Source organism: Penicillium subrubescens (assembly GCF_028828155.1).
Source record: "Penicillium subrubescens strain IBT 31985 chromosome Unknown utg000004l_segment0_segment0, whole genome shotgun sequence".
Classification (NCBI taxonomy): Eukaryota; Fungi; Ascomycota; class Eurotiomycetes; order Eurotiales; family Aspergillaceae; genus Penicillium; species Penicillium subrubescens.
The window spans coordinates 2,676,637-2,702,470 of record NW_026643154.1 but is presented as its reverse complement, the minus strand read 5'-3'; the positions used below and the strand labels follow the sequence as shown (position 1 = coordinate 2,702,470).

Sequence of the window (25,834 nt, the reverse complement as noted above, 5' to 3'; positions counted from 1 at the left end):
TACTACTACTCCGTACGGGTATCTGGAATCTGGATTCAGGGATTGGCCTCGGGCTCTTCAAAGTATACTGAGCATGTACAACTCTGCCCAATTCTTACCTCCACGCTCATGGCAATTACTGTATTTTCTTTTTCTTCTAAGTAGTCAATGATGTTTCATCGCCAGGATGATCATACTCATCATCATACTTTCAATCATTATCAAAGTTCATAATGTCATAGAATATAAATCTAAATAAAATAGCTAATCTAGTAAGAGCTGTATACTCCGCCCGGAGTAGTAGTTTCGGGTCGGGGCACAGGGCAGAAATGTCGTACATCTGGTCCAAGCTGTGCTGTTCGTTCGAGTCTTATCGTCGTGGCTACGCTGACGTCGCTGATCACCCACTTGTTGGTCTTGGGCTGTGGTTTCAGCTGGTTGCAGCGCTAACAGAGTATAGTTAGCATGCTCGATATGGAGTATGGAGTAGGGTTATCGTGGCCGAACCGACCATGGCTCGCAAGAGGGGAATGGTTGATTTCAATCTCGTCTGGGATGATCCTGGTGTATGATTCACGAATACGGAGAGGAGGAATTATGTGACTACTGGAATTTAGTTTCGCGCTGTCATGGAGTAGAACCGTTTTAGGTGGTGCTGTCTATGGTAGCTTGTAGATGAAGAACAATGGGCAAGATCTACTGTATCATAATCCAGTACTGTTAATGAACTACGGCTTTAATGGTCACTACAAATGAAATGGTTATATCGACGACGACCGAAACAATTGCTGCCTCAAAAAATAAGGAGATAAGAGCCATTATTGACAGGCTATTTCCACAGATTGTGAATTCAAATCTGATGCCAGTTCTGGAGCAGGAACAAAAACGACTTGGCGAGGCCGACCAAACAAATCAATGCCCAGCATTCCGTCATGAATAATTGCGAATGATTACACACTAAAATGGCTTCCTTTCTCCACCCAATTAGCTCCCTATCTCTCCAACCACTCTGTTCTGGAAATCCCGAACGAGCCTGAACAACTTCCCAGTTTAGGGCACAAAAAGGTAAGCCAGATCAGACCCAGACCAGACCTCAACGACCATTAACGGTGTCAGCTCCACACCCAGAGCCATAATTTGCCCTGTGCCACGTCTGCACGCAAGGGGTTGTGATTTTTTTCTGTGGAAGGGACTGGAGGAAGAACAAGAGGATGAGGGGGGGGCCAACTGGCGGTGAAATCCACCACGATCTAGGCCGCTAAACCGGCTAACCCACTCAACCCACTCAACCCGCCTAAATCCCACTGAACGAAACCCGCTAAGTTACCCTAGGTAATCCCGCTAGTCTGCTAGCTTGGCGGAGCGCTACGTGGTGCAGGCCGCCGCCAGTCATCCTCCGGTCGGATCGTCGATCGGCGGGCGCCCGCAGCAACCTGCAGCGACTCGGCCTCCGCACTGGCCAAGCCTGTGCTGGACATCTCCGTTTTACGCACTTAGCGTGGTTACACCTACGCGCCATCCTGACTGGAGGATTCCAGACGGAAATCTCTCTTCTTCCTCTCAGACTCTCACAAGAGGGGGGATTTCCATGGGGAGGGGGGGGAAGGGGCGCTGACCCTGCTTCTTTTCACGGCCATTCGTCGGATTAGTACCTCTTCGCCTCGTTCGCCTCGTTCGTTCCGGAAGAATGAATGATTCAGGTAAAGTCTGAAGCCTATCAGACAATTTCTATACTACTATGCCACTACAGGGCTTAGTACTACTACATACCACAGTATACAGTACTGTACTGTCGTAGACTCGTAGTGATCCAGAATCAAACATCGTGTCGAGGCCGCGCCCTAGCGACGGAGATCCACGGAGCCGTTCCAGGTAGTAGATAGAATTCGCACTTGTCCTTCATCCTCGTCTTAAAATACGACTCTACAACTATCGTCTTGTACCTCCGTTCCCCCTCATTCGCACCGGAGTACACTCCGCAGTAGGTATGGTCTGCGATTTTGGCGCCCGTGAGCCACGGCGCTAGAGGGTGCAAAGGCAAGATGAACGTGCAGTCGATCTTCTCACGGGACAATGCAATGCGAGGTTAAATCGGGGTCGCACGGCCCCGGGCTGGGCTGCTTCATCGCGCCCAGATCTTCGGCTGCGTGGTGCGTTGTCATTCGTGATGGTGTGCTGGTGTGTTGGTGTGGCGTGGATCTCTTTGGTCGGTTGTTTTTTCTGAAGATTTTCTTTCCTTTGGGTTTACAATTTTGTTTCAAAAAACTAATGGTTTTTCTATAGGGCGGTTTGGATAATGAGTGGCGTGAGGGTATCTAGCCAGTAGTATACATAGGTTGTACGTGGCGGACATGAAATTATGATTTGGGGACTCGGCTGCCATAGAGTTAAGAGTATGTATGTATTGTGTACCTGCTGCTAGTCGCTGATGTGGATCAAATGAGAGAAAATGACTCGCAACTACTTTGCAGAATAACATGATCTCACGGGGTATCCATGTCGTTTGATGTATATTTGGGTACTTGTGTATATATTCCACGGGCCATCGGGAAGATACTCGGGGCTAGGACACTACTCCCTCCCACCTCTGGAACCATTGTGGTTAACAACAAATCCCCGTACCTACTCACGAGCACATTAACAATTCACAGCCCTGACCGAAGCCTCGTTATGGGTGAAATCTCACCCAAAATTCCTCCACATTACGAAGTACTAGCCCAAGCCCTCAACGCCAGAAATCAGCCTAACCGCAAAGACAAGCGCATCATGACCATCCACCCCTATCCACTGTAATTTCCTCCCTCTTCGGCTCGCCCTAGCGCGAATCACCCGTCTGTACAACACATCTCCTCAATTCCATCCCCCGGGGATCCCTGCCACCAATCCTCAACACTGATTCGCATTCTGGTCTTGTACCACGCCAAAGTCCTGTTGTCCCACCTACCCCTCCTCAATCGCCTCTCATCCAGACTAGGGAGAGACTGGTTGACTAGGTAGCGATACGAAAAGGGGTCGGCTAGTAGATGAGAATGATAAAAGCCCCAAGGGTCATTAAACGAAGAGAAGGAAAATGAGAAGGTACCTCGATGTTTGTTTACTTGTTCCTGCGTATAGAGTACGGCGTATACATACACATAGAGCCAGAAAGAGAGACTCGATGCAAAGTTATGCACAAAGCCTCCGCATCTAGTAGCGCACGGCCATCCGGCCCCGAAGAGCCATCCGCAATGCGCAAGAAGTAAAAAACATAGTCTCCTCGCTGTCAAAATGCTAAATCCAGACACTCCCTCTAATCCCATGGTACCGTACAACCTGTCAACGGCTCATTGATGTTAATCTTGCATGCTGCGCGTGAGTTTCGTCCCGCATAGCGTATCGCACAGGCCAGTCTCGTTAGTTAAACCATGTCTCCGGACTTGAGTAAGCTCAGTTGGTACGTGCACCGGAGCTACGGCCTTGCAGGACCCCCGTCTACGTCTCCGAATCTCCGTGCCATGGCCCATCATCGCAAGCTTGCCAGGTCTGCACGGACTGACGTCCACCCCCGAGCTGCAGGGCAACTTGGTCGCTGCAAGGTACGGACGAACCCGTCGATCATTGTCAGGACAAGAATAGTATCTCAAGAGTTTAGGACAGCTGTGTGTGTAAATCGCTTAGTTACTTTGTTGAGGCAGCGCAGACTGAATTTTTAGATATCATCGGCGATGATACAGTATGATTGACTAGCTAAAACCCCTCTCCTAGCTAGTGGAGCATCTCAAAGCGAGCTCTGCCATGCCCCCTGCTCGACTATTCTTCCGACAAGCCGAGGAAGAAATCAAATCCTACAATAATAAGGAAAATGTATGAAATACAGACCAGTCAAGTCAATGATCCTATATCCCTCCCTGTCTCTACAATAGCTGATCATGATCAACCTGTTAATTGTCAATAATAGGTTAATAGTTGATGATGATACAGGGTATCAAGAATATCGTCAATGATAATCAAACATCCCTTTCTAACCAATCTCTTTCTATGAATAATAATAATAATGAAACCCACCATCCCCATCTCCGACACCCACCCGAACGGCCGATCAGCCCCGACATGCGCGATAAATACGTACATCCGTAGATAGCGTCATTCACCCCCGTCAACCCGCGCCGGACCGCGACGATCAATGCCAAAGCTCGGGACCCATCGAGCCAGTAAATCCGCACAAAGCCTGGACCATCCCACGACCATGCTACCATGGACTAAACACAGTCGGTTTTGTACTAAGTCCTTGGCGGCCCCCCGATCCCGGCTCTAGTCTATTGTAGCCCTTGCTGCTTCTTCTTCACGGTTTAACGGGCTGTTCGGCCGGCCGGTTGATACATCAGGTCCGGAGGTTCGTGGATAGTCCCCGATTTAGGGCTGGTGGGGAGTAATTAGATTTTTGTAGATTTGCTAATTGATTCCTGTAAGTTTACTCCGGGGTTGGTTACTGATTGGAGTGGGGAAGGAGAGAAAGACCAGGGGAAAAAGAAGAAAAAAAATCGATGATTTGCAGAGTGATGGACGATTCGCGAATACGGATTGGGAAGTGGAAGATGAAGGAGATTTTGCAGACAAGTACACTTGGCCCAAGCTTAGGGCGATCGATGAAGGATTTACGGAGGTCGGAGTACGGAGTGCATACGGAGGAGACTGCGAACAATGGATGTTGTAGACGGTCGCGCGTGTTGTATTTTCCGAGGCCATGGCTATTGACTCTCAACCACGGATTCAGTATTCTATACTTAGTTACTCTCCTACTAACCCATGAAGGGCAGTTGCTAAACCGACATAGACTTTCTGAAGCCTTGAATCAACCTACAGAAACTGAGTACACTCCGTACTCGTACAGATCCTGGAGGAGATTCTGATGAATTCCGGGCCCCCCGACTAGCTTGTCCGCTAGCGTCTACTGCGAGTGTGTTGGGGCGCTTTAGTGTCCGAGCTAGGTACATGAATCAGTCATCAGTCATCAAGTCGATGCAGACCTTGACTGGAGAAAAAGAGACTGGAGAAGAGAGGAGGTTGGGTCTGAGAACCAAAGAACCAACCCAAAACGCAAGCCAACCGTTCCAAGCGCTGTCTCCACGCCCAGCCTCCCCGGTTGGCCCGCTGACTCCGCCATGATTCGATTGTATTTTGATTGGATGACTGATTTTGGGTTTTTTTCCTAATCTCTTTTCCTTTTCCATTCCTTTTCTTTTCTTTTATTTTTTCCTTGCTAAGAAAGTATGTGAGTGCAGTACTACGCTGTACAACAAAAAAGGTAAATATTTCCACCAACCGCGACTAGCAAAAACTCCTCAAGGCTTTTACTTCCACGAACAACATCCTAGCATGGGACTGGTCAATTCCAGCGGATCCTTCGGTGTGACGGTACTGTACATAGTGGGGTTAGTTGACTTGGTCTTTGCTTTTTGGGCCCCATTCACCCTTGCCAAACTATCCACTCATTCCCCTCCCTCTTTGTTTTATTTTTAATTTTGACTTTTTCCCGCTCTTTCTTTTTCTTTTCTTTGCCTCCCCCTACTGTACGCTGTATGCGCAGCGGGTATCGGGCCGTCGATAGCGAGCTGCGGGCAGGGATCTGGAAGCAGACCCCGGGCTTTTCGTGAGGAAGTTAGTTCACTAACTAGCGTACCTGCTTTGAAGACTTGCTAGATTGCAGATGCTTTGTCTCCAGTGCCTCTGTAAGTCTATGCATATGATAGGATTAGACTATCGTTCCCTCTTCGTGCACTGTTCCAACCAGGAGCTCTTCATCCGGTAGCTTCTGAGCTACAGTAGCCCTGGCGAAGGACGGACCCATTCTTTCGCACTTCTTGCGGAAGTACTCCGTAGAGCTGGTAGCTAGAGCTAGAGAGCTAGGGCTCGGCGAAGAATCTCCCACGCGGGAGTTGCAGCGACCCCGTTTCTTCCCGATCGCTCGGTGAGAATCGATGGCGTCTTCTTCTCAAGCATGTCCACAGTGGTTAGTCTGGTCGCTCGACCCTGTGATAAAAACTGCCATCCTGGACAATCTACTCCGTACTCTGTTCGGTCTACCCACGCACTCTCCCCCATGTCTCGCTTCTGGCCCTAATCATCCCCTCCCCTCCGACAGGGTCTGTGTGGTCGGCCTAACGCCACGACTAGGAGCGTAACCCACCGAAGGCAAATCTGTGAACGGAGCAGGGAAGAATCGGGAAATCCATCAATCAATCGGTGGCCTTCTTGCTTGGAGAGGGGAGTACGTTACTCTAGACGGAGGACGGTCTACAAGTTGTAGAGTATGTCTCCCTTATTCCGTAGATAGTCCCGCACACTTGCTAGGGTGTTTGTCGATGTCAATAATCGCCAGATTGGCAATTGATCATCTATTCTCCCTTTCTTCCGGTCGGACGGACGGTGACGAGAATCATACAGAAAAAATAACCGAAAAACAGAATATTCGGCAGACAAAGGTAGTAAGCTTGTTACAACTATGTAACTATACACGTCCAGTAGAGAACAAAAGCAAATCAAAGCCAAGATAGGACCGCTATACGAAGTACCGTAGAAAGAATTGGAACACTTTCCTGCCCTCCATGTACAATAGACCTCTATACCTACAGTACTCTACATACGTCAAAGCAACTTCAATACCACGCCCCTGTCAAATTTGACATCTGTCAACCTCGTTCACGACAGCCCGACTATCGAGATTCCTCTCCCGCTTATCCCTTTCTTCCGCCTCAAGACTTTCAATATCCCTCAATCTCCACCTCGATTGGTGCGTTTAACTCGATTCAATTTGAAAAAAATTAACTCCATCTCCCACCGCCCATCCCGCCTCACCAGTGCTCCTACGTGTGATGCAAGGGGGTATCTATCTGGATCAATGGGATCGAGAAGAAACAGGCGGTGTATGGAAAGTGAAGTAGTAGTAAGCTACGGAAGACAGAGTTCCTCTCTTCCCCAGTCTCTTCTCCCCAATTGCCAATTTGCCAGCGACGTTTCGCGGCCTGCGTCAACCGAGATCCCCTTGCTGGGGGGATTATCCGCGCTAGACAAGGTTGTGGAATAAACCTCTGTTGTCGAAAAACGACTCGTCACGATCGTTGATCAACCACTGGCATTGATGGGCTGGTTAGGTAAGTACTGGAAAATATGTAATCCGTAAAGAGAAGGAGTTATTTATGTACATACAAGAGTTATCTACCTACTACTGTAGATAGCTGTTTAGCGTGGTGGCCTTAATCCAGAGGTTGAGTAGATCTTCAACGTCATGGGAATTATCGTAATTACGGAGTGCGTTCCGGAGCTCAAATTTTTGGCCCATTATTACTTCACAGTCGGCCACGATCGCGCAAGCCAATCGCCTTGGTATTCGTAGCCTGGCCTAGTCTCATCTCCTCTACGTTTTGACCTACAGTAAACATCATGTATGGGAAAGTTGACGTTGAACCAGCGATAATGTGGCCTTATCACTAGAGTCAAAGCAAAAGGAAAAAGGGACCATCAACAGATCCTTTCCCACTCCCACTCCCACCCCCAAAAAGGCACTATCTTGCCCATCGATTTCAATCTGGACGGGGCAGGTCTTCAACCGACCTTTTCGGTAAACGCCCAGTTGTGGAACTAGCAGGGATCCCAAGAGAACAGACCCTTGATCGACTCAAGCCACCCGGTGCGTGGTGCCTTCTGAGCCACTGATTCCCCCCCCTTCTCCTCTTTTGCCATCCCTTGGGTGTGACGCGCCCGTGACTCTCGGACCGCCTTATCGTGGACAAGCTGGTTTCTTTTTTAATTCTCTTTCGGAGTATGTATTGTATCTTCTTTTCGGTGGATTGGGTGGCAATTTGGGTTTGGATGATTGAGTAAGCGGGGAATTGAGTCGTTCCAAGTTACTATGGAGTACGGAGTAAGTACGCTATCAGTATCATAGCAAGGAAGGAAATAACGAATTACTCCGTCAGTCACAGTAGCTAAGGGAAGAAGATGGTTGATTGGTAGTATTTGCGAGGACCTAAAGCTTAGGCCACAAGGAGCCCGCCAGTGCCTAGCCTAGGCTTTCTTTCTGTGCCCAGTGCCCCAGTGCCCATAAGCCACCCATACTGTACAGTACAGTAAGTAATACTAATTACCCCCCTACTAATACGAACTAATCAATCTACTGTATCACGATCACTCTCCTCTGCTCGTCGGCTATAGCCGTGCTAAATGCAATTTCCACCCCCAGGGCTTAACGATCGACGGGCCGCGCGCTGCGTATCCGAGGCTGACCCAAGATATCACGGAGCGTGATCGATCGGTCGTGGAAAAAGGAATTGTTTGATAGTGTTGTGTACAAAGTACGAGATAGAGAGTACACTCTTTAGACTTAGAGATGATCACCTGCTTTTTTACTGTATGATGGAAAGAAATAATAGGTGGCTGATTCGATACTGTGCTGAAGTTTGCAATTTGGAATTCATGGGTCTTTCCCTCTGGGGTTAGGTTAGGACTGGAACTGGGACTGTCACCACGGAGTAATAATTTCAACAGAAATCCATGACGGGAGTCCGTGTGCCTGGTTCGAGAGAGAGAGAGATCGCGGGCATTAGTGTTGTTAGTGGGCAGGGCGGGTGGGCTCGGTGCTGGCCAGCCTAGGGCCCTCGCTCTGTCGGGGGAGTTGTTTTGACCTGTTCCTGGTGGAGTTTGAGAAGAGTAATTCATGGACTTGTTTGATCAAACTTTAATGGAATTGAGTCCGAGGATATCATTAATTTATCCTTCTAGCAAATTGAATCTTCTACCTATATCAACCTACAGTACTATCCAAGTGGACAATAATCTTCAAATTACCCTGCTAATGGATCTTCCAACTCTCGCACTAAGCGCAGATGAAACCCCCCGGCCGTAATCGACGGTGCAGCCGCCGGGCTCTGCAGGCGCTATGTCTTGCACGGGGCCGTCGATCGGGAGTCTCGACTCTCGATTCCATCCTCATTGTTTTGTGTTGTTATTTAGTGCTCCGAATTGAGTATAGGATAGTTAGTACATACTGTACTTAGTGTTGTGGTGTTATTCTGCCCCAGTTCTCCCCGTTCTTACCATCCCTGGTTCACGGTGGGACCCGCGCTCGTGGAGAGACCGTCAACCATGGCTCATCCCTTCCGGAGGAAGCATCCCCGATGATTTACCACGGAGAACGGAGTATATAACCAAGAATTACTATGTATTAGTATAGTACTTGAAAAGGACAGTACTCTTACTACTGGTGTAATTAGGAGTAAGGTGAATCTGTATGGCATCCCAGTCCCTGGTCTGTCTCGGCCTTATGTGAGAAGTTACTGCTTGTACTCTATCTTCAAGACCTTGCGCTCTTTCTATACTATATACTTTGTTTACTCTGTATTCTGTATTCCTCCTGCCCTTTTCTCTACCCTTCAAACTACAGATCACAATCCTCTGCCGATCTTCCCTAGCCTCTCTGTATCTATATAATTGTATTATTCCATTTCGTCAAGTGCGTGGCGGTAGGGATCGGACTCCACCTGATCCCAGCGGGCCTATCCCGGGCGATCAGCGTTTTGCTTGTCACACAGACCAGGATCTCCTCAGCTTGGTGGATCCCCTCTTTCCTCTCTTTCTTCTCTTCCTCTCTTCCTCTCTCTCTGTCAGTCTGGTCTCCTCTTTCTTGCTGTCTTTTGTTGGCTGGTGTTGTCGTTCCTTCCGTCTGCCCAGCCCTGGTCTCTTCTCTTGTCAATGTCCCTGCATTTTTTTTTTTTTTTTTAATATTGTTTATGATTTTATTTAGTATTTTATTTCTTCTGATTTTTACCTGATTTAATTATCTTTTACTTTTCTTTTTCTTTTCCATGTTGAATTGTGTCCCTCTCTCTTTCTCCTCTCACTAAACAGTCTTATGTGTTATTAGTGCCCCAGGTGATGATTTCCTAGTTCTGATTTCCATTATTTAGCTATAAATCCATTTCTCATTAAAAATTCCTTCATATTAAATATGGCTCTATTTTATTCCTGATTTTTTGAAAATCCTCCCCCCTCTATTTCTCTATTTCGCTAGTCCACTTTCTTCCAGATATTCTCGACCCTTGCCCATCCTTGCTTGGTGGCGGTTGACTCGATCGTACCAGCTCCCAGACTACTTTTCGTTAACTTCCTCGGCTCCACCGATACTATTTTCGAGTGGAAACCTCAGGACTTCCCAGGATCCTCCCGATACCCCGTACTAAACTGTACCTCCTCCAGCGATTCTCTGCCAGCATTTAGCAGCCCTCCCAGCCACCTTGAAACCACCAACTCCTCGTCTTTTTTCCCAGCATTTTCCCACCCTCTCGCTATCTCTCTGCACACCCCCACATTCCTCTGCCCTTAGTCATCCCAGTCACCTGCTTTACCTCCACTGATCGCCTTTCCCGTCCTGCGGCTCTGATGTGTGCCTCTCCCAACTGATCTCTCTCTCTCTCTCTCTCTCTTCTTCTCAACTCACTTCCACCTTCCCCCTCCTCCTTCTTTACACCCACCCCCTCCCCCTTGGGTCATCTCAAACCTCCCCCCCATCCTGCAGACGGGGATGCGTTTGCTGCACGCCAGCCTCTTTCTGTAAAAACCCTTTCGTTTCATTCTCTCGCCACCCCTTCACTCCCACACTGCGGCCTTATTTGACTTCGGCTGTTCGCAACTTGCATGAACTCACATCCGCCTTTTCATGTTTGTCACGACCGTTCATGAGATTGATGCCCTGTCTGCTCTTTGATTGTTGATTGCTGGGAATTTGTTCGATCTTCTCTGCTATCTACTGTCTGCTCTGCTCTATTCCTCTTCCCATCCAAAAAGCGATTCTATATTGGTCTCCCGAGTCCCGACTCTTTTGGTGCCTTGCCCGCATCTGCGACTACCCAACGGAAAACTGATTGCATTTGCATTGCCTCTCTCCTCCACTCCACACATTTGTTGGTAAAACTGGAATTTACCCTTCAGACTTACCTTCTACAAACCAATTTCTTTCTGTCGGACGCAGTGCAACCTTTGCGCCCGGCTTCTGCTCTTTGATCAACCAGCTCTCTTGAAACGGCTCGCAGGACCCCATCCCCACAGTCTAACACCTCCCGACAGCCATACCTCCTCCCCCATCTTCCCGACCCTCCCAAGCCAAAGCGCTTCCACATCTCTTTCTACAGTCCTCCCCGTGAAACCGAAAAGCTGGAGCTGCCATCGATCTCGCAGGTCCACACCCGCGGCCCTGCTGATACCCCCTGGTACAACCACCACGCGGCCGAACGACCGTTGTTGTCGGGCGATAAGCTCCCCGCGCTCAGCCTCCCGACCGCCACTCAGGCCCCGACCCGCACCCTCAATTCCTCATTTTATCCCGACGTGCCTGGCTCGACCACCAGCTCCAGCGCTAGAACAAGTCTGTCTGGTGCTTCTGCGGTCCAGGAGCCAAGGAGCCCACCGCCCCCTGCAGATTTAGGACAGGGCCGGCTTTCGTTCGATTCGGAGTACGCCATTGCTCACACCGACGGCTTTTATCCCAGCCCGACCTCGCTCGGCAGTATGAATCACTCTCAGCCGTACATGGACGTTCATTCCCATCTGTCCTCTGCCCAACCATACGCTTCGCAGGCTGCCACTGCCGGCACCATGTCCCACTATCCGTACCAGCACCAGCCGCCCGTCTTGCAACCGGCCTCCAGCTATGCCCCGGCGTCGTATCAGCAATATGGCTACTCGAATGGCGTGACCTCCCCGCCAACGGGCCACGCGCCGCCAGCAAGCTCCATGGGTGGACAAATGCCCGCACAGTTGTTGCCGCTTCCCCAAGGTCAGTTTCGTCCATTCTGAAGAGGAAGTTCTGTTTCCATGTAATAGCTGAACTAATTGAAACATTAGTGAGCCCAGTCAGCAACCACCCCGTTGCAGCTCCTTCTGGGTATGGGAACAGCACCGGATCTCCTTTGCAAGGCTTCGTCTATGATCCCACAGGCCAGATTGCGCCTCCCGGAGCCAAGCCGAGGGTTACTGCAACCTTGTGGGAGGATGAGGGCAGCCTTTGCTATCAGGTGGAAGCCAAGGGTGTATGTGTTGCTCGGAGAGAGGGTATGTTTATCCATTAATCCCATCATTCGTCAAATCATTCTGGTCTAACAAATTGCCTCGCAGATAACCATATGATCAATGGTACCAAGCTCCTCAACGTGGCTGGGATGACTCGTGGCCGCCGTGATGGTATTTTGAAGAGCGAGAAGCTGCGCCATGTGGTGAAGATTGGTCCAATGCACCTGAAGGGTGTTTGGTAAGTTCTTCTCCACAGTCTGAGAATTAAAGCGAGATCTAATTCGCCCCCTAGGATCCCATTCGAGCGTGCATTGGAGTTTGCCAACAAGGAGAAGATCACCGATCTCTTGTATCCGCTTTTCGTGCACAATATTGGCGGCCTATTGTATCATCCAGCCAACCAAACCCGGACAAACGCAGTCGTGCAGGAATCTAACCACCGGCGTCTGGAGGGCCCTCTCTCAGGAGCTCAGCGCACTACCCCGACCGCTCCCCAGCACTCGAGCTTGCACCACCACCAAGCTATGCAGACTCCCATGTCTTCGCACATGTCCCAGCCACCTTCCATGGGAGGTGGTCCTCGTCCCAGTCTTGATCGCGCCAATACGTTTCCCACTCCCCCAGCCAGTGCATCCAGCCTGATGGGAGTGACCAACCAGGGGAGCTCATATGAATGGGGTGGCCAGGTGCCGCACACGCAACCATTGTCCATCGACACCGCCCTGAGCAACCAACGCTCGATGCCGACTACGCCCGCCACGACACCTCCCGGCAACAACCTCCACAGTATGCCGCCGTATCAGGGACAAACCGGATATGACAGCAAGCCATACTACTCGGCTGCGCCGCAGTCTCACTCACAGTATGCCCCGCAGACGCCCATGACGCAATCTGGCATCTCCAATTACGGCCAATCTCTTCCCACGATGAACTATTTGAAGAACGAGATGGCTCCCCCGACAGGTCGGGCTCCTGAGACCGAAACTTCTGACCTGAAGTCTGACCGGTATTCCCAGAGCAATGGGTCTGAGCGCTACTCGCAGAACAATGGTTCTGGTGAGGCGGGACAGGAACATGAGCCAGAGTACCTGCAGGACCAAGGATCCGCATACAACAACCGGGGCTCCTACACATACACGACCAATCCGTCTGTGGGATCGATCAATGGCGAGCACTCTCAGCTGACTCCCGAGATGACTGGATCTCCTCAGCAAAATGGCTCAGGCCGCATGACACCGCGGACCAGCGTCAGCGCGCCGGGCCCGCACTGGGCTTCAGGATATAACACTCCCCCGCGCCCCACTGCTGCGACGACATTGTACAACGCTGTGAGTGACACTCGCGGCACGCCTGCACATGGTGCCTCGGACCCGTATTCCATGGCGTCTACATCAACGCCCGTCTATGCAACCACCATGAATGGCAACATGGGCTCGGGCAACAAGCGCATGCGTGAGGAGGACGATGTCCTACGGACCGATAGCGGCGGTGAGTACGAGAGTAAGCGCCGCAAGACTATCACCGAGACCACACTTGGCGGTCCCGTGGGTGCCCCTCTGCTGCAACCTGTGAAGACCGGCGGGGTGATGGCTCGCCGTCGATGATCACTGGCAACCCACTTTTCATCGCTTGCATCATTTGTGGAAGACCATTTTACGACCTTGAATAACGCCAACTAACACAACCTCTCTCACCTCTGGATGGAGTTTTGATTTACTTTTTTTGATGATAGACGCGGCACCGCGGTGTTGGTTTGATCCTCCGTACCGTGGACTTTGGGAACGCTTGACATGACCTGCTTTTTTTGATTCGGTTTGAGCACTGCGTTTAAATTTACATCTTATCTTACGCCCCGTCTCGATGACACAGACTGCACTTGGTCTTTTTCTCGCGATCGAGTCAGGGTATGGATCTTAAGGATCGATCTTGAGCGCTGCCCCGATTCCGATCAACCCGAGTGCTTCTTGATGTTTCAGGTCTCTGACCAGGTTGGATTCCGGGAATACCCCACCCATTATGCTTTATTCTACACCCACCACCATGTCTTCCACACGCAAATTGATAACAACAGGAAGCAGTTGGGATGGATGGCATGACCGAAGTTGAGTTGAGTGTACAGGGCGGAGCAGTGCATTTCCTCACGTTCAGTCTCTCTCTCCTTTGTTCTTGACTTCCTCCTTCTTCGTCTTCCTATTCTTTTTTTTTTTTTTAACGACCATGATGACACGAATCTCATATAACGAATTTTCTATGTCCGCACTTCTTGCTCATTCATTCATGACCAGGAACGACCAGTGTTTTTCTCATTTTTGGACTTGTCTCGAGTTACTGGTTCTTGGAGAGAAGAACCTCTCGAGAGCGAATTGAATTGTTGGCCATTGGAAATTCTTGCGATACTGTTTACTTCTTTTTTGGGGGCAAAAGGATTTTTTTCGTTTTGTTTTTTCTTTTCATTTTCTCTCATGATCTTTCACCTGGGACTTGGATTCCCGGTGACTTTGATCTTGATCTTGGGTTTAGCCTAGTCTGGCCTTGTGTCTGTATCCATTTCTGTCGCTTAGGTTTTTCATCAAAAGCTAGGCTTTTGGGTTCAGACAGGTCTGCGTGCGGATTTTGGCCGCGGGCGGCGGGCTTCTCATGTTGTTTCTTTTCTTCTCTTCTTTTTCTGGCTTCTTTCTGTTCTTAGAGAGATGACATGACGGTAATGAATGATCATGAATATGAATCTTGCACTGCGCGGCTTTTTTATCTTAGGGGTTTCTTCTCGTTTTTTCCTTAATTGACTCGGTTCATTTCTTCCTTTTCAAGTCTTTGGTTCCATTAGTCTAGATGGAGGGGCATAAATATGAAGATGCCGTTCATAACGATTTCTGTCCTGTCGGCTCACATTATCCCCGAATCATATAGTGATCTGAGTTCTCCCTTGATTGGATTGATAGATTGATGTAGATCAGTAAGAATTGCTCCGGCCGTAACTTGTAACTAAAGAAGTCTTGACTGCCCATTATTATCCTTCACCACTACATTCAATGATTCTTGAAGTAGCTTTTCCCGTCGCCCTTAACTCATGTTTATTCCAAACCTGCCGCTCCTCTAATACTTTCGAGACGATGGAAGCTTGGTCAATTATCCAGATGAAATCACTAATCTTTCATAGTATTTTTCTCTAACATCTGCATGTAAGTGGTGGCCTTGTCCATAGTATTTTCCAAACTCGACAGGCCGTCGAAATGCCACTGTACATTTGTAGCTTGCCAGATTGCACCATTTGATGCCTTATTCTATTGAGGTAGTGCATATTATGGCGCTGATAACGTCTTCAATTTAATTGGGATTTCTCAAGGTCTTGGATTCAGTGTCTAGCTATGGAGGTCCGATCCAAGGGGTTCGACCGACTTTCTTCACGAGTAAGATGGCCAGACCTATCCACCAGTCCTCTACTTACTGGGCTCATGACCATTCAAAAAAAATAGGATTCCTCGAATTAGCGGTTGCTCTGTGGAGAAGGCTACCTAGATTGACTACGTTTTCCCGATCCTCTGACTCGACTTTCTCTTTAGGGAACAATGTCATCTATCCCACACCACTTCCCTGCGATAAGGGCCGAATTCTCGGGACCAAAGTTCCAAATTGCTGTTTCACAAGTCTGTGCCTGTAGAATCCATGGAACGGAATGAACCGCGGAACCCAAAATTAACCGTTCGGCAAGATAAGATGTAGACCCTTTGGCACGGAGATATTCCGCGCGGATCCACTTTACTGGCCTAGTGTCCCACGGGGGTCGACCTGGTCAATTTGTCAAACTCGGGTCCCTGAAACAAGAGGACACTGACTGGTAGATTTGCCGACGGCCATGTGGAAGGAAACTAGGGTGACGGCTCACTAGATCATCGGGAGCCATTCTATGAAAGTTCTGACTCATTTCTTACGCTTAAGGTCTGTCCACGCGAAGAGAATGACTCATGAGCTAGAATATTGCTCTTCTTCATCTTGGCTGCTTCACTCTGTTGACTGATCTTTACTTTATATTGGGCTCACTCACAGATGGCAACTAAGTGTTGCTGCGCTAGTCAAAAACTCTTTGTTAGGAGTTCCGTTCTTTTACTTTCTGTCGTGCGTGCTCCTTCGTTAATCTTGCCGGGAGAGTGTTCTTTGAATGCTGATGCTGATAGGAGGATTTTTATCTACTCAGACCATGGAAATAGAAGGCCAGACTGTAGCGGGAGAATCAAACTCTTACCCAAATCTTTTTTAACTAGTATAGCATTAATATCATTAACTTCAAGAGCATCCCGGCTACCATCTGGACAAGATTCCAGTAGCCACTGCCTTTTGTGCCTTGTACGCTCGTAAAGCATATACATCAAAACAATCATAATTATCAAAAAACATTATCCACAAAACTGCTAAGGCAGTCACAAAGATCCATAAGAAAAAACTCCCGAAAAGACACGCAACTCTCGTAAACCTTACTCAAACCAAAACAAAGAAGACATTAAGCGATTAAGAGGAAGAATAAAGAGCGGAGGAGCTGTTGAGTGTCTCATAAGGTTGGTAACAACAACTCTTGCAGACACCCCAACAATTCGTCCAGTGGCACATCCAACGGCTCAGACTTTGTCGTAGATGGCGAGGATGAAGAGGAAGGAGATGAACCCGAGGGTGAAGACAAATCATTCCCCAGTAAGCTTGACAGTGACTGTAGCCTGTCTGGCAGTTGTAGTAGCATTAACATAACGCGCCACCTCTTGCGTAAATCTTGTATTTCGCTAGTAAGGGCCTCCTTCTCCTTGATGATCTCAGAAACCTCTTCCGATTTCTGGCAGAACCCCTTTGAGAGCTCTTGGCACTGTGCTTCGAGCTCAGTAGCCTGTCGTTGGAGCTTTTGCTGGAGCTCTTCTTTGCGTCCCCGAAAACGGCGCTGCGCTTCGCGGTTTTGCATGCGTCCTTTAGCCTGTAATCGAGTGATTAGTTTCGGATCCTTTTGAGGAGATAACACGAGGTGATGCAAAGCTTACAGTCTGTGATTTATGTTTCTGGATTTTCGTGTCTAATGAACATGTTACTACGCGCTGGCCATGCTGTGAATGTGGGCTGGATGGCGTCGAGATAGTGGCGTTGGGAGAGAGTGTGGGGTCGAGGTTGACTATTTGGTAAGCCCCAGGTGGCTGTAGGCTGGGATCCGCTTCAGGTGGCATCACTAAGCGAGGAATAAAAGTGTCGAGCGCTGTAGGGAGCTCGTATTCTTGGTATCCAGGAATATAATTCTTTGCAAGTCAGCAACGCATTTTTGATGCAAGATTTGACGAAAATAAACTCACCATTGTAGATTGTAGAATTGGCATCTCTCCGCGATTGTAGTGCATGTCAAAAAGACTGGGAGTTTGAGAGTTCCAGTATGAATAGTCCTCCATTGTGTGCATGTGTATCTGTGTGCGTAGCTACCTGACTGTATGCTGAGCCGTGCGATATGAGTTCTTGCGACGAAATTAATTTGACCACCAACGAAGGGAGCCATCATGCCCTTAATATACCTACTGGCTGAACTTTTCCATCGATCTCACTTGTTACTTGCAGGAACGATTAGATTCGGCATAGTCTACATTCTAGCCAATCAGAACTACAATCGTTGACACCGCAAGAGGAATAGTGCACACTTTTTCTACTGTGGGGGCTCTGCTTAGGGAGATTCTAGGGTTCTTTGAGTCCGGGCATCCAGCCACGGCACATTGATAAAAATAATTGAGGTAGTCAGCTGTCCGGGCTAAAGAAAGGACGGGTTGAGGTTTCCTGATATGGCTTAGATTGAGTTGCCCGTCAGGCCGAGCCTGGTCGGTAATCCCGAACCTTCGATCTAAACCAAATCTGGGTACCTTATAGCCTGCCGTGATTGGCCAGGATCAAAACTTTATATGCCAACAGAGCTATTCTATGAGCATTTTCTTCTCGTATCGTGTTCGCTGTTAAGATTGTTCCAGCAAGTACTATGATCTTGAGACATTAGCCTATTTTATAAGTTCAGCGTTGTCCCCCTGAGAGTCAAGTACATGAAAAAATCCATTCCCACTTAGTCTTGAATGCCGTCGCTACAGGAAGCTAAGGTCTGATCATTTTTCCGATTCGGTCTCCCCTACCAAAGCTCTTCTGCTGATCAAGAAATTACATGTGAATTTGCATGCCCAACGCCTGGCAACCGGCCGGAAATTCTCAAATCGCAGAGCTATGTTTGACTGCCTTGATTTTCAGGGTTTTCAGGGTTTAGGATAGACTAGACCGCTTCCTCTATTTGGCTCTGGTCCGGATAACTTCCGATGCGCCGGCCATCGCAGAGTGGAACTCTGCCACGGTGCCAAAAAATCGGAACCACGATTTGGCCAATCCGGTATCTCGCTTTTTTCGCTTTTTTCGCTAGGTAATAAGGAAGCCCAAACTCTCAAGCACGCTTGATCTCGACTGACAGCAGGCTGGAAGAAACCTCTGCTCAACCAATTCGATCAATTCGAGTGACCAAAACCATCTTGAAGTGGTTCACAAATTATCACAGAGCACCTCCCACATTCCGCGATCATGTCTCCACTCCATTATCTTCAAAAGACGACACAATTCGGCGGTTCAAGCTGCACGTCTATACCGTTGGCCGCCCACCCCTTGGGGCCAAACCTTCATTGGGGCAATTCACAACTGGCCAACTTGGACTACCAGAGTTAGTCCCGCTATATTCGACCCACGATGAGCCGGCTCCAAAGGCGCCTTACTGCTTTCGATAAAAGGTTGCGGTGCTGCTATTGGCTACTCACTGCCTAGCGTCTGATAGGTGGACCGGAGGCTTTTTCCGCGTGATGATTAAGGGCTGATGTGCAGCCGGTAATCTTGGCTTTGGTCCTGAGGCAAACGGCGACTTTTGCATATAAATAACATAGCAAGAGTGGCGCTTTCAACGGCCATTGGGAGGATTTGCGTCGAGAATGTCGAGGTTATTGAAATCGTCGACCTCTGAGTCGATATCGTCTTCGTCGTCTTCCGTCTCACCGCCTTCAAGTGATGATTCATCGTGTTCGATTCCTTTTGAGGAAGCACGCCAGGCTGGGAATCGGCCGTACGGAATTACCGAGCCCGTGAAACCACAGTCAACATTCCTCTTCATAGACTTCCAAGCAGACAAGGCTCAGAACAAGAAGCTGCGGAAAGAGAAACAAGGGTTTCTACTCCAAAATTACCACAGGAGAAAAAAGCAAGCGTCCATCCAGCGCTTGAAAAACCCCCTAACGGCCTCCGCCAACCGTCTTCTTATCAATTACCCAACGAGCGAGAAGTCAGCCTCAGAAAATACAGACCCCGGTAGAGAGCAGGATGAATGGCTTGAAGAAAACGAGTTTTCGAGAAAAAGCTCCGGACAGGCTGCATTTCGGTCTGACATTTGGTCCCTTAACGCCTATCTCGGCCAGGGCTATGTCGATCCGTTATGAATATGTACTTTCATCATTGTTTGCACATTGTGGAAATCCCGGGTATCAAAAATAGACAAAAGCTAACTAAAAGTAGCCAGAATCCACACAACCAGCATGCTACCCAGGCGACGCGACGAGGATGAGTATGTGGTGATGGCAGAAGGCAATCCAACAGCCAGTTGTTCTCCAGGCGCCCCTGTTCTCAACAGCAGGCCACCAGGCGAAACTAGAGACCAGCAGCGGTCTCTCATCTCTGGTCATTAAGAGGTCACTGCGGGATTCGCTTCGTCTCCGCGGTGATGCCCTTAAGACGTTGAATAATATCATGCAAGATCCCCTTAGAGCAGCCGCTGGGTCTACGACGCTGGTCGTTGCTTCGCTTGTCGCGATCGAGGTAGGCTCTACGCCAAGTTAATGTCCGAGCTCTTGATGTGTCGAGAGGCACTGTAAGATTTATAACTTGCTGACCCTTATCTATTGTAGGCCGTCGATGGAAACATCGAGGCTAGTGACGTGCATATGAAGGGACTCAAGAGGCTTATCCAGTTGATGGGCGGATTAGATACTATAGAGCATATGACTCTATCCAAAGTTTACCAGTACACTTTTTCCACGTCTCTCTATTCACGACGCATCTGGTCGCTAATAATTCACAGGAGCGACATCAAAAGCGCTGCTATTAACAATACCCGCCCATCCTTCCCAATTTCCGCTCGCTGGCGCAGCGAAATCATCCAAGGCTTCCGACTCCACCTAATGCCGGACGAGCTTGACACACCTAAAGATCTTCCTTCCCTCGGCATTGTCATCTTCACTTCCTGCTGGTACACGAAGTTTGATCGTAATATGAAAGCCTTGTTCCAGGTTATGCGGCGCCTGGTGATTTACTACGAAAATGCACAGCGCAATACGTCTTCTGTAATGCCCACAGATAACGATCTTTTCATTGTTGCTGAGCAGCAAATTCTCTGCGTGCGCTACACAACAACAGATCCAACGGATATAAATGAACCACTCCGCCTCACCTTACTCATTTACCTAAACCTGCGAATGTGGCGCGTCCAGTATTTCCCGTTCATGGAACATGTCGTCGAAAATCTCCGACAGAGCCTTGATGTTCCATACTCACATCTCCAGTCTGAAACACCCGAGCTGCTATTCTGGATTCTTGTTCTTGCTAGTCTTGCGTCGCAGGGGTTCAAGTGCCATGGGTGGTACCTTAACAGGCTGATTGAGATGACGGAGCAGTTGGGGTTGTGCGAGTGGGAAGAGGCGAGGGCGGTTTTGGGCACTTTCTTCTACACCGACCAGGCTAGCCAGAAGATGGTTGAGAAGGATCTTTGGAATGAGGTGCTTTGAGGCAAACTTGTAAGTTCTCATTGGAAGGGCGAGGGGTGGGTGGTTTGGGTTACTAACAATGTTTTGGTAGATCCTTATATTGTACCGAAGCGATAACGTAAAGGATTCGAGGATCGTGTCAGGATTTGATGAGCTAGAAGGAGAATTCGTGCAGTCCATATTGCCAGCTGAGGAGTCTATATGGCATTGACCACCCGCAAGCTTCGAATATCGTTGGGGATTTCACGTAGTTGCAGGGTTCCTTGCTTGGTGACTAGCTAGGATTTCACTCAGCCACCGTTCAGTGTAGCGCTTTTGATCTATCATCCTTATCAGACTGATAATCTTTTCTAATTAATGGGAGATACTTCCATATGATGGTCAGATTAGAAGTCTGCAGGAACCTTTACGCGATGGGCTAGAAACCATCGAGCCGAAACTGCTGCAACCGAGAACAACCCCAGCTTTCTAGGAGATTACTTTGCGACACTTTTCCTTCACCAAACGATGGATCTCTAAGCCGAAGACTCCTCATCGTTGAGATGCTCGGCGCTGATGACACGGTGTCAAGGCTAAACTGAGGATTTACGCGCTTTAGGCCTAGCATTCGGACTTGTCGAGTTTCATATGTAACCCTGCCTTTCGCTTCATTTCAAGCCCCTGTTCAATATAGGCAAGATCCTAATCTCGAGCCACGATGAAGACTAAGGTATTACCCAAAAAGGCTAGAAAGCCATATATTGCTGATGAGAGTTGATGATCTTTCCTGTTCCCGAATACGAGTTCGCGTGCCATAATGGCCACAATACGAGCACTAACTTGGCCAAGACCCGTACTCACGACAATTTTAGATCAAATCCTCGTTCAGAGCGGAATAAAAATTCAACCCCTGCTCGACCTCCCACGTGGGTAAAACGGTCATTCTGTATGGCTTCAGAACAAGAGTAAGTTCAGCTTAAATATCGAGAGATGCTCAGTGAAGGACAACATGATATTCGTTCAATCATTTTGACATACGCGTCGCGTGATCAACTGACACAATGCGCGTGTTTCGAACACTCTTCCTACTAAGCTCTGCCTTGGTACCCGCGACAGTCGCAGTAGACGATCCGGCCAAGGATGCAGCGCCATACCATGATGAATTCCCTCTTTTCCGCAGCGCCAATATGAATTCTCCCGACAAACTATCCAGTGGTGTTGGCTTCCATTCCTTCCGCATCCCAGCGGTTGTTCGAACCAGTACCGGCAGGATTCTCGCTTTTGCAGAAGGACGTCGACATGATAATCGAGATTTCGGCGACGTCAACCTTGTATACAAGCGCACCAAGACCACAACGGATAACGGTGCAAGCACCTCTGACTGGGAAAGTTTGCGCGAGGTCGTTGGTAGTGGCGACGGAACTTGGGGCAATCCGACGCCTGTCGTGGATGGTACCACGATCTACTTATTTCTGTCCTGGAACAATGGCAGCTATAGCCAAAAGGGGAATGACGAGCTACCAGATGGAACAATCACAAAAAAGATTGACAAGACATGGTACGGTCGTCGGCATCTATTCCTCACAACCAGCGTCGACGACGGCAACACGTGGTCGAAACCCGAGGATCTGACGACTACGTTGACCCCCGATAACTGGTCTTGGGATGCAGTCGGGCCTGGAAATGGAATCAAGCTAGATTCGGGAGAACTGGTCATTCCTGCCATGGGCCGTAACATTGTTGGCCGTGGCACAGCAGGCAATCGGACTTGGTCAAAACAGATTCTTACCGGTGCGGGAGCCGAAGGCACCATTTGCCAGACACCAGATGGCAAGCTATACCGCAACGATCGACCAAGCTCTGCAGGCTATCGTATCGTGGCAAGAGGTAGCCTTGACGGAGGTTTTGATACATTTGCCTCAGACGGAGGATTGCCCGACCCGGCATGCGAAGGTTCCGTGTTGAGGTATAATTCGGATGCCCCAGCGAGAACAGTTTTCCTCAACTCGGCTTCCACTACTAGCAGACGCGCTATGAGAGTCCGCATCAGCTATGACAATGATGCTGCCAAGTTTGACTATGGACGTAAACTTTCAGATGCTCCTGTCTCATCCGCCGGATATGAAGGTGGATACTCCAGCATGACGAAGACGGCAGACTATAAGATTGGAGCTTTGGTTGAGAGTGATTTTTTCAATGATGGAACTGGAAGCGGTTCATACCGATGTATCCTCTGGCGGAGGTTCAATCTGTCGTGGATTTTAAACGGTCCAAATAATTAGGCGCTGGTGAATTGCATCGACATGTCTTAATACTGAAAGGTCAGCATGCTCTAGTTGTCAATTGATAATATCAAGCTTTCACTTTCTAATGGTTCGATCAATGTTCTACAGCTATAGGTAGTAGTAGAAATTTGAATGATATTTTTCTAGTATTGGAGCCGTCTGTTTGGAACTAACGTGAATGCATGTGGGATGTTACTTGTTGATATTGACCATGTGTCAGCGTATAACTCATGCAAATTCGAAATACCTCAACTCGAGACCTAAGCTCCTTAGAGCACTGGTAGAAAATAGCGCAGTCACCATTGAGACAGGCCAAAAACCATGAAGTCAAGTCAGACATAAGAGTAGCTAGTCGAGAATATGCAAAGAAACAAACGCTTAAATTGCTCAGTAAGTGGCTGCCCAGGTCACTAGCTCGGCCTATGCTCCGCGAGCCTCTCACGTTTTTCAAAGCTAAATTTCTATTGCTACCACTGTCAAAATCTAAAGATTTGGCCAAGGAATCAATGCTTATGGGTGTGGGCTTCTGGCATATTTCCCGATAAAATAAAGCCCGCGCCCAGGACTCGAACAATTTCCTAGTATGCTCGAGCTCATGATCCAAAACATGCCTTTGATATAATTGTCACTCTTCTTTGTCGATACTACGATTCCTCACTCAGTGCCATGAAAATAATGAAACCGGTAAGGGCACCTGCCCTGACATTATGTGCGCTACCATGAGGCATCTACCTTAACCGTTTAGAAATGGCTAGGCTAGTCAGAATTGGTCTTTTGAACTGGCGCAGTGCCAGGACCCTGAAAATAGAGACAGCCACATTCTCATCAAAAGCACTCTTTGGCCTCAGCAGTAAGGCAGAAAAGTATACTTGCCAGTGGGCCGCAGTGTAGAAGGGCTTGGACTCTGAACGCATCCCAACAAGAATACAGGATTTTATGCCCCCAGTGGGGCTCAGGTTTTCCCTGGAGGGGCTGGATCAAGCCCAGACTCACATCAGAGAGCTGAAGGGTACTGTACTTTCGAATATGTCCTCGGCTTAGGGCGCTTGGGAGAAAAGAGAGAAAGGTAATTGAATTCGGATCTTCAGCGTCAGTCCTTCCCTTTTTTCGTCCGTCTCTCTTCTCTTTTTTGCATAGGCAAAGTCAAGGCCGTTACACTGCGTTGTGTACGCCTCTGTCAGTGGCGCCTCCCGTCTCGATCTCCCGTTGAGGCTCCACTAATTTATGGATCTTCACGTCCACCAGCAATATGTATCAGCCCACATTATCCTGTCACATCACATCAATCTTTTTCAGTAGTAAATATAGAGGAATTTGAATGAGATTATTACTCTACATTATCTCAAAAGAGTCCTTGCAAGAATTCATTGGTCAGAGATGACGTGCAAAACCAGAGGCTCTTCGAAATTCTCATACATTGCAGCCCGCCAATCCTCCCCTCGCACAGATGACATGTGTCAGAGTATGCTGCTGTTAGTTGACGTCAATGCTTCAATATCTGATCCTACCCCGCTTGATCTAGGTTTGTCCGGAGATTGCACGGAGCTCTCTGTCCCGCCCTCACTGTCCACTCTCTTGCGGAACATCATGTATACTTTCGTACTTAGTGTTAGCTGTAGCCGAACCTTGACAAGATTCACAATAGTGGTTACTAGGCACAATCTTGGTCAATACTGAATGCCATTTCTGATCACATGCTTTTTAAAGTAAATGATCATGCTCAGCAGAGATAGGCTGGTAGTATCACGAAACGATGGTCAAGATATCATATCACATTCAAATAAGCTACCAGACTGTTTTATCGGGAAGGTCGAGCGAAGGGTAATCTGATCCGGAATTTACGAGATGAGATTATGTATGAGTACAATACAGTACGAGACTGACCTTACTTGTACAGACACGGAGGGAGATCTTGAGCCAATGGATGAACTCAATCACATCTGTACTGGGTATGCGGGATTCTTGTGATGATCCAATGATTCTCATTGCTTTGGCGACTGTACATTCGTACACAGTGGAAACAGTCCAAGTTACTTGAATCCAATCATGTTCGTTCTGCATTGGAAAGACCAGGCTACAGTTACACAAATGAATGAGTAAAAGTTGACCCTGAAAAAACGTGACCAATCTATGAACTTTAGTGGCCAACAAAGCCAAGCACTGTCCGCTTACTCGATCTGAATCTTTATTTGTCGTGGTCGAGTCAAAAGTAAGCAAAACTCCTGTCATAATTGGAGTCTATCGATTCGCATCGAAGGGCTATTGAACCGGCAAACCAGAATGGCATCTGATGATGGTGAAAACAAAAGTAGGATGTCTATTTTTGTGACCAGAGAACTATAGTTTGCCAAGTTTAGTATCCTCACGATGTACACTATCCCCCGCCCCCGCAGAGTCGGATAGTCTCGGGAACAATCATCCACTGGGCCCAGGGGTCCACCGACATCATTGATCGCCCGGAATATCATCCTTTTGAGACGTTTCCTGGCGTATGCGCCGTCGACCCCGCATCACGCCATATAGCGGAACCAATGTGAGCCAGAAAGCTATTACATGCAGCTGTGGCCCTGTGGCCCTGTGGCCCTGTCGCCATGTCGCCCGCGCCTTGCGAGGCGCCCCACATCGAGCAGGGAGGGGGAGAAGAGGGTGCTTAGACGGCTCGCGACGATGTAGACTACGTAGCAGGGCCAGGGCAACGACGTCGTGAAACACGGATCAATTGGTGAATTGAAACGGACGGGTCGAATTCTCGGCATGGTTGACTTG

General features: G+C 48.6%; 6 protein-coding genes across 6 annotated transcripts; 4 read left to right on the top strand and 2 right to left on the bottom strand.

Moving 5' to 3' along the window:
* Positions 1-3,383: 3,383 nt before the first annotated feature.
* On the top strand, positions 3,384-3,928 carry N7473_006031 (uncharacterized protein; the record flags this gene model as incomplete). Its single annotated transcript, XM_057151971.1, has 3 exons — positions 3,384-3,554; positions 3,724-3,822; positions 3,917-3,928. 3 exons carry the CDS (start codon positions 3,384-3,386, stop codon positions 3,926-3,928), a joined length of 282 nt encoding a protein of 93 aa, XP_057009776.1.
* A 6,741-nt stretch (positions 3,929-10,669) lies between these two features.
* N7473_006030 (KilA-N domain-containing protein) lies at positions 10,670-14,874 on the top strand (the record flags this gene model as incomplete). Its single annotated transcript, XM_057151970.1, has 5 exons — positions 10,670-10,704; positions 11,043-11,785; positions 11,854-12,060; positions 12,124-12,256; positions 12,311-14,874. 5 exons carry the CDS (start codon positions 10,670-10,672, stop codon positions 13,620-13,622), a joined length of 2,430 nt encoding a protein of 809 aa, XP_057009775.1. The 3' UTR covers positions 13,623-14,874.
* Positions 14,875-16,561: 1,687 nt separating this feature from the next.
* Positions 16,562-17,342, bottom strand: N7473_006029 (bZIP transcription factor; the record flags this gene model as incomplete). The annotated part of the gene is made up of 3 exons (XM_057151969.1): positions 16,562-16,972; positions 17,037-17,285; positions 17,340-17,342. The coding sequence occupies 3 exons, from the start codon at positions 17,340-17,342 to the stop codon at positions 16,562-16,564; spliced, it is 663 nt and encodes a 220-aa protein (XP_057009774.1).
* A 1,610-nt stretch (positions 17,343-18,952) lies between these two features.
* On the bottom strand, positions 18,953-19,162 carry N7473_006028 (uncharacterized protein; the record flags this gene model as incomplete). Its single annotated transcript, XM_057151968.1, has 1 exon — positions 18,953-19,162. The coding sequence occupies one exon, from the start codon at positions 19,160-19,162 to the stop codon at positions 18,953-18,955; it is 210 nt and encodes a 69-aa protein (XP_057009773.1).
* Positions 19,163-19,605: 443 nt separating this feature from the next.
* Positions 19,606-20,825, top strand: N7473_006027 (uncharacterized protein; the record flags this gene model as incomplete). Its single annotated transcript, XM_057151967.1, has 4 exons — positions 19,606-19,609; positions 19,676-19,860; positions 19,950-20,065; positions 20,123-20,825. The coding sequence occupies 4 exons, from the start codon at positions 19,606-19,608 to the stop codon at positions 20,823-20,825; spliced, it is 1,008 nt and encodes a 335-aa protein (XP_057009772.1).
* Positions 20,826-21,844: 1,019 nt separating this feature from the next.
* N7473_006026 (putative extracellular sialidase/neuraminidase) lies at positions 21,845-23,065 on the top strand (the record flags this gene model as incomplete). The annotated part of the gene is made up of 1 exon (XM_057151966.1): positions 21,845-23,065. The coding sequence occupies one exon, from the start codon at positions 21,845-21,847 to the stop codon at positions 23,063-23,065; it is 1,221 nt and encodes a 406-aa protein (XP_057009771.1).
* Between the last annotated feature and the right edge of the window lie 2,769 nt (positions 23,066-25,834).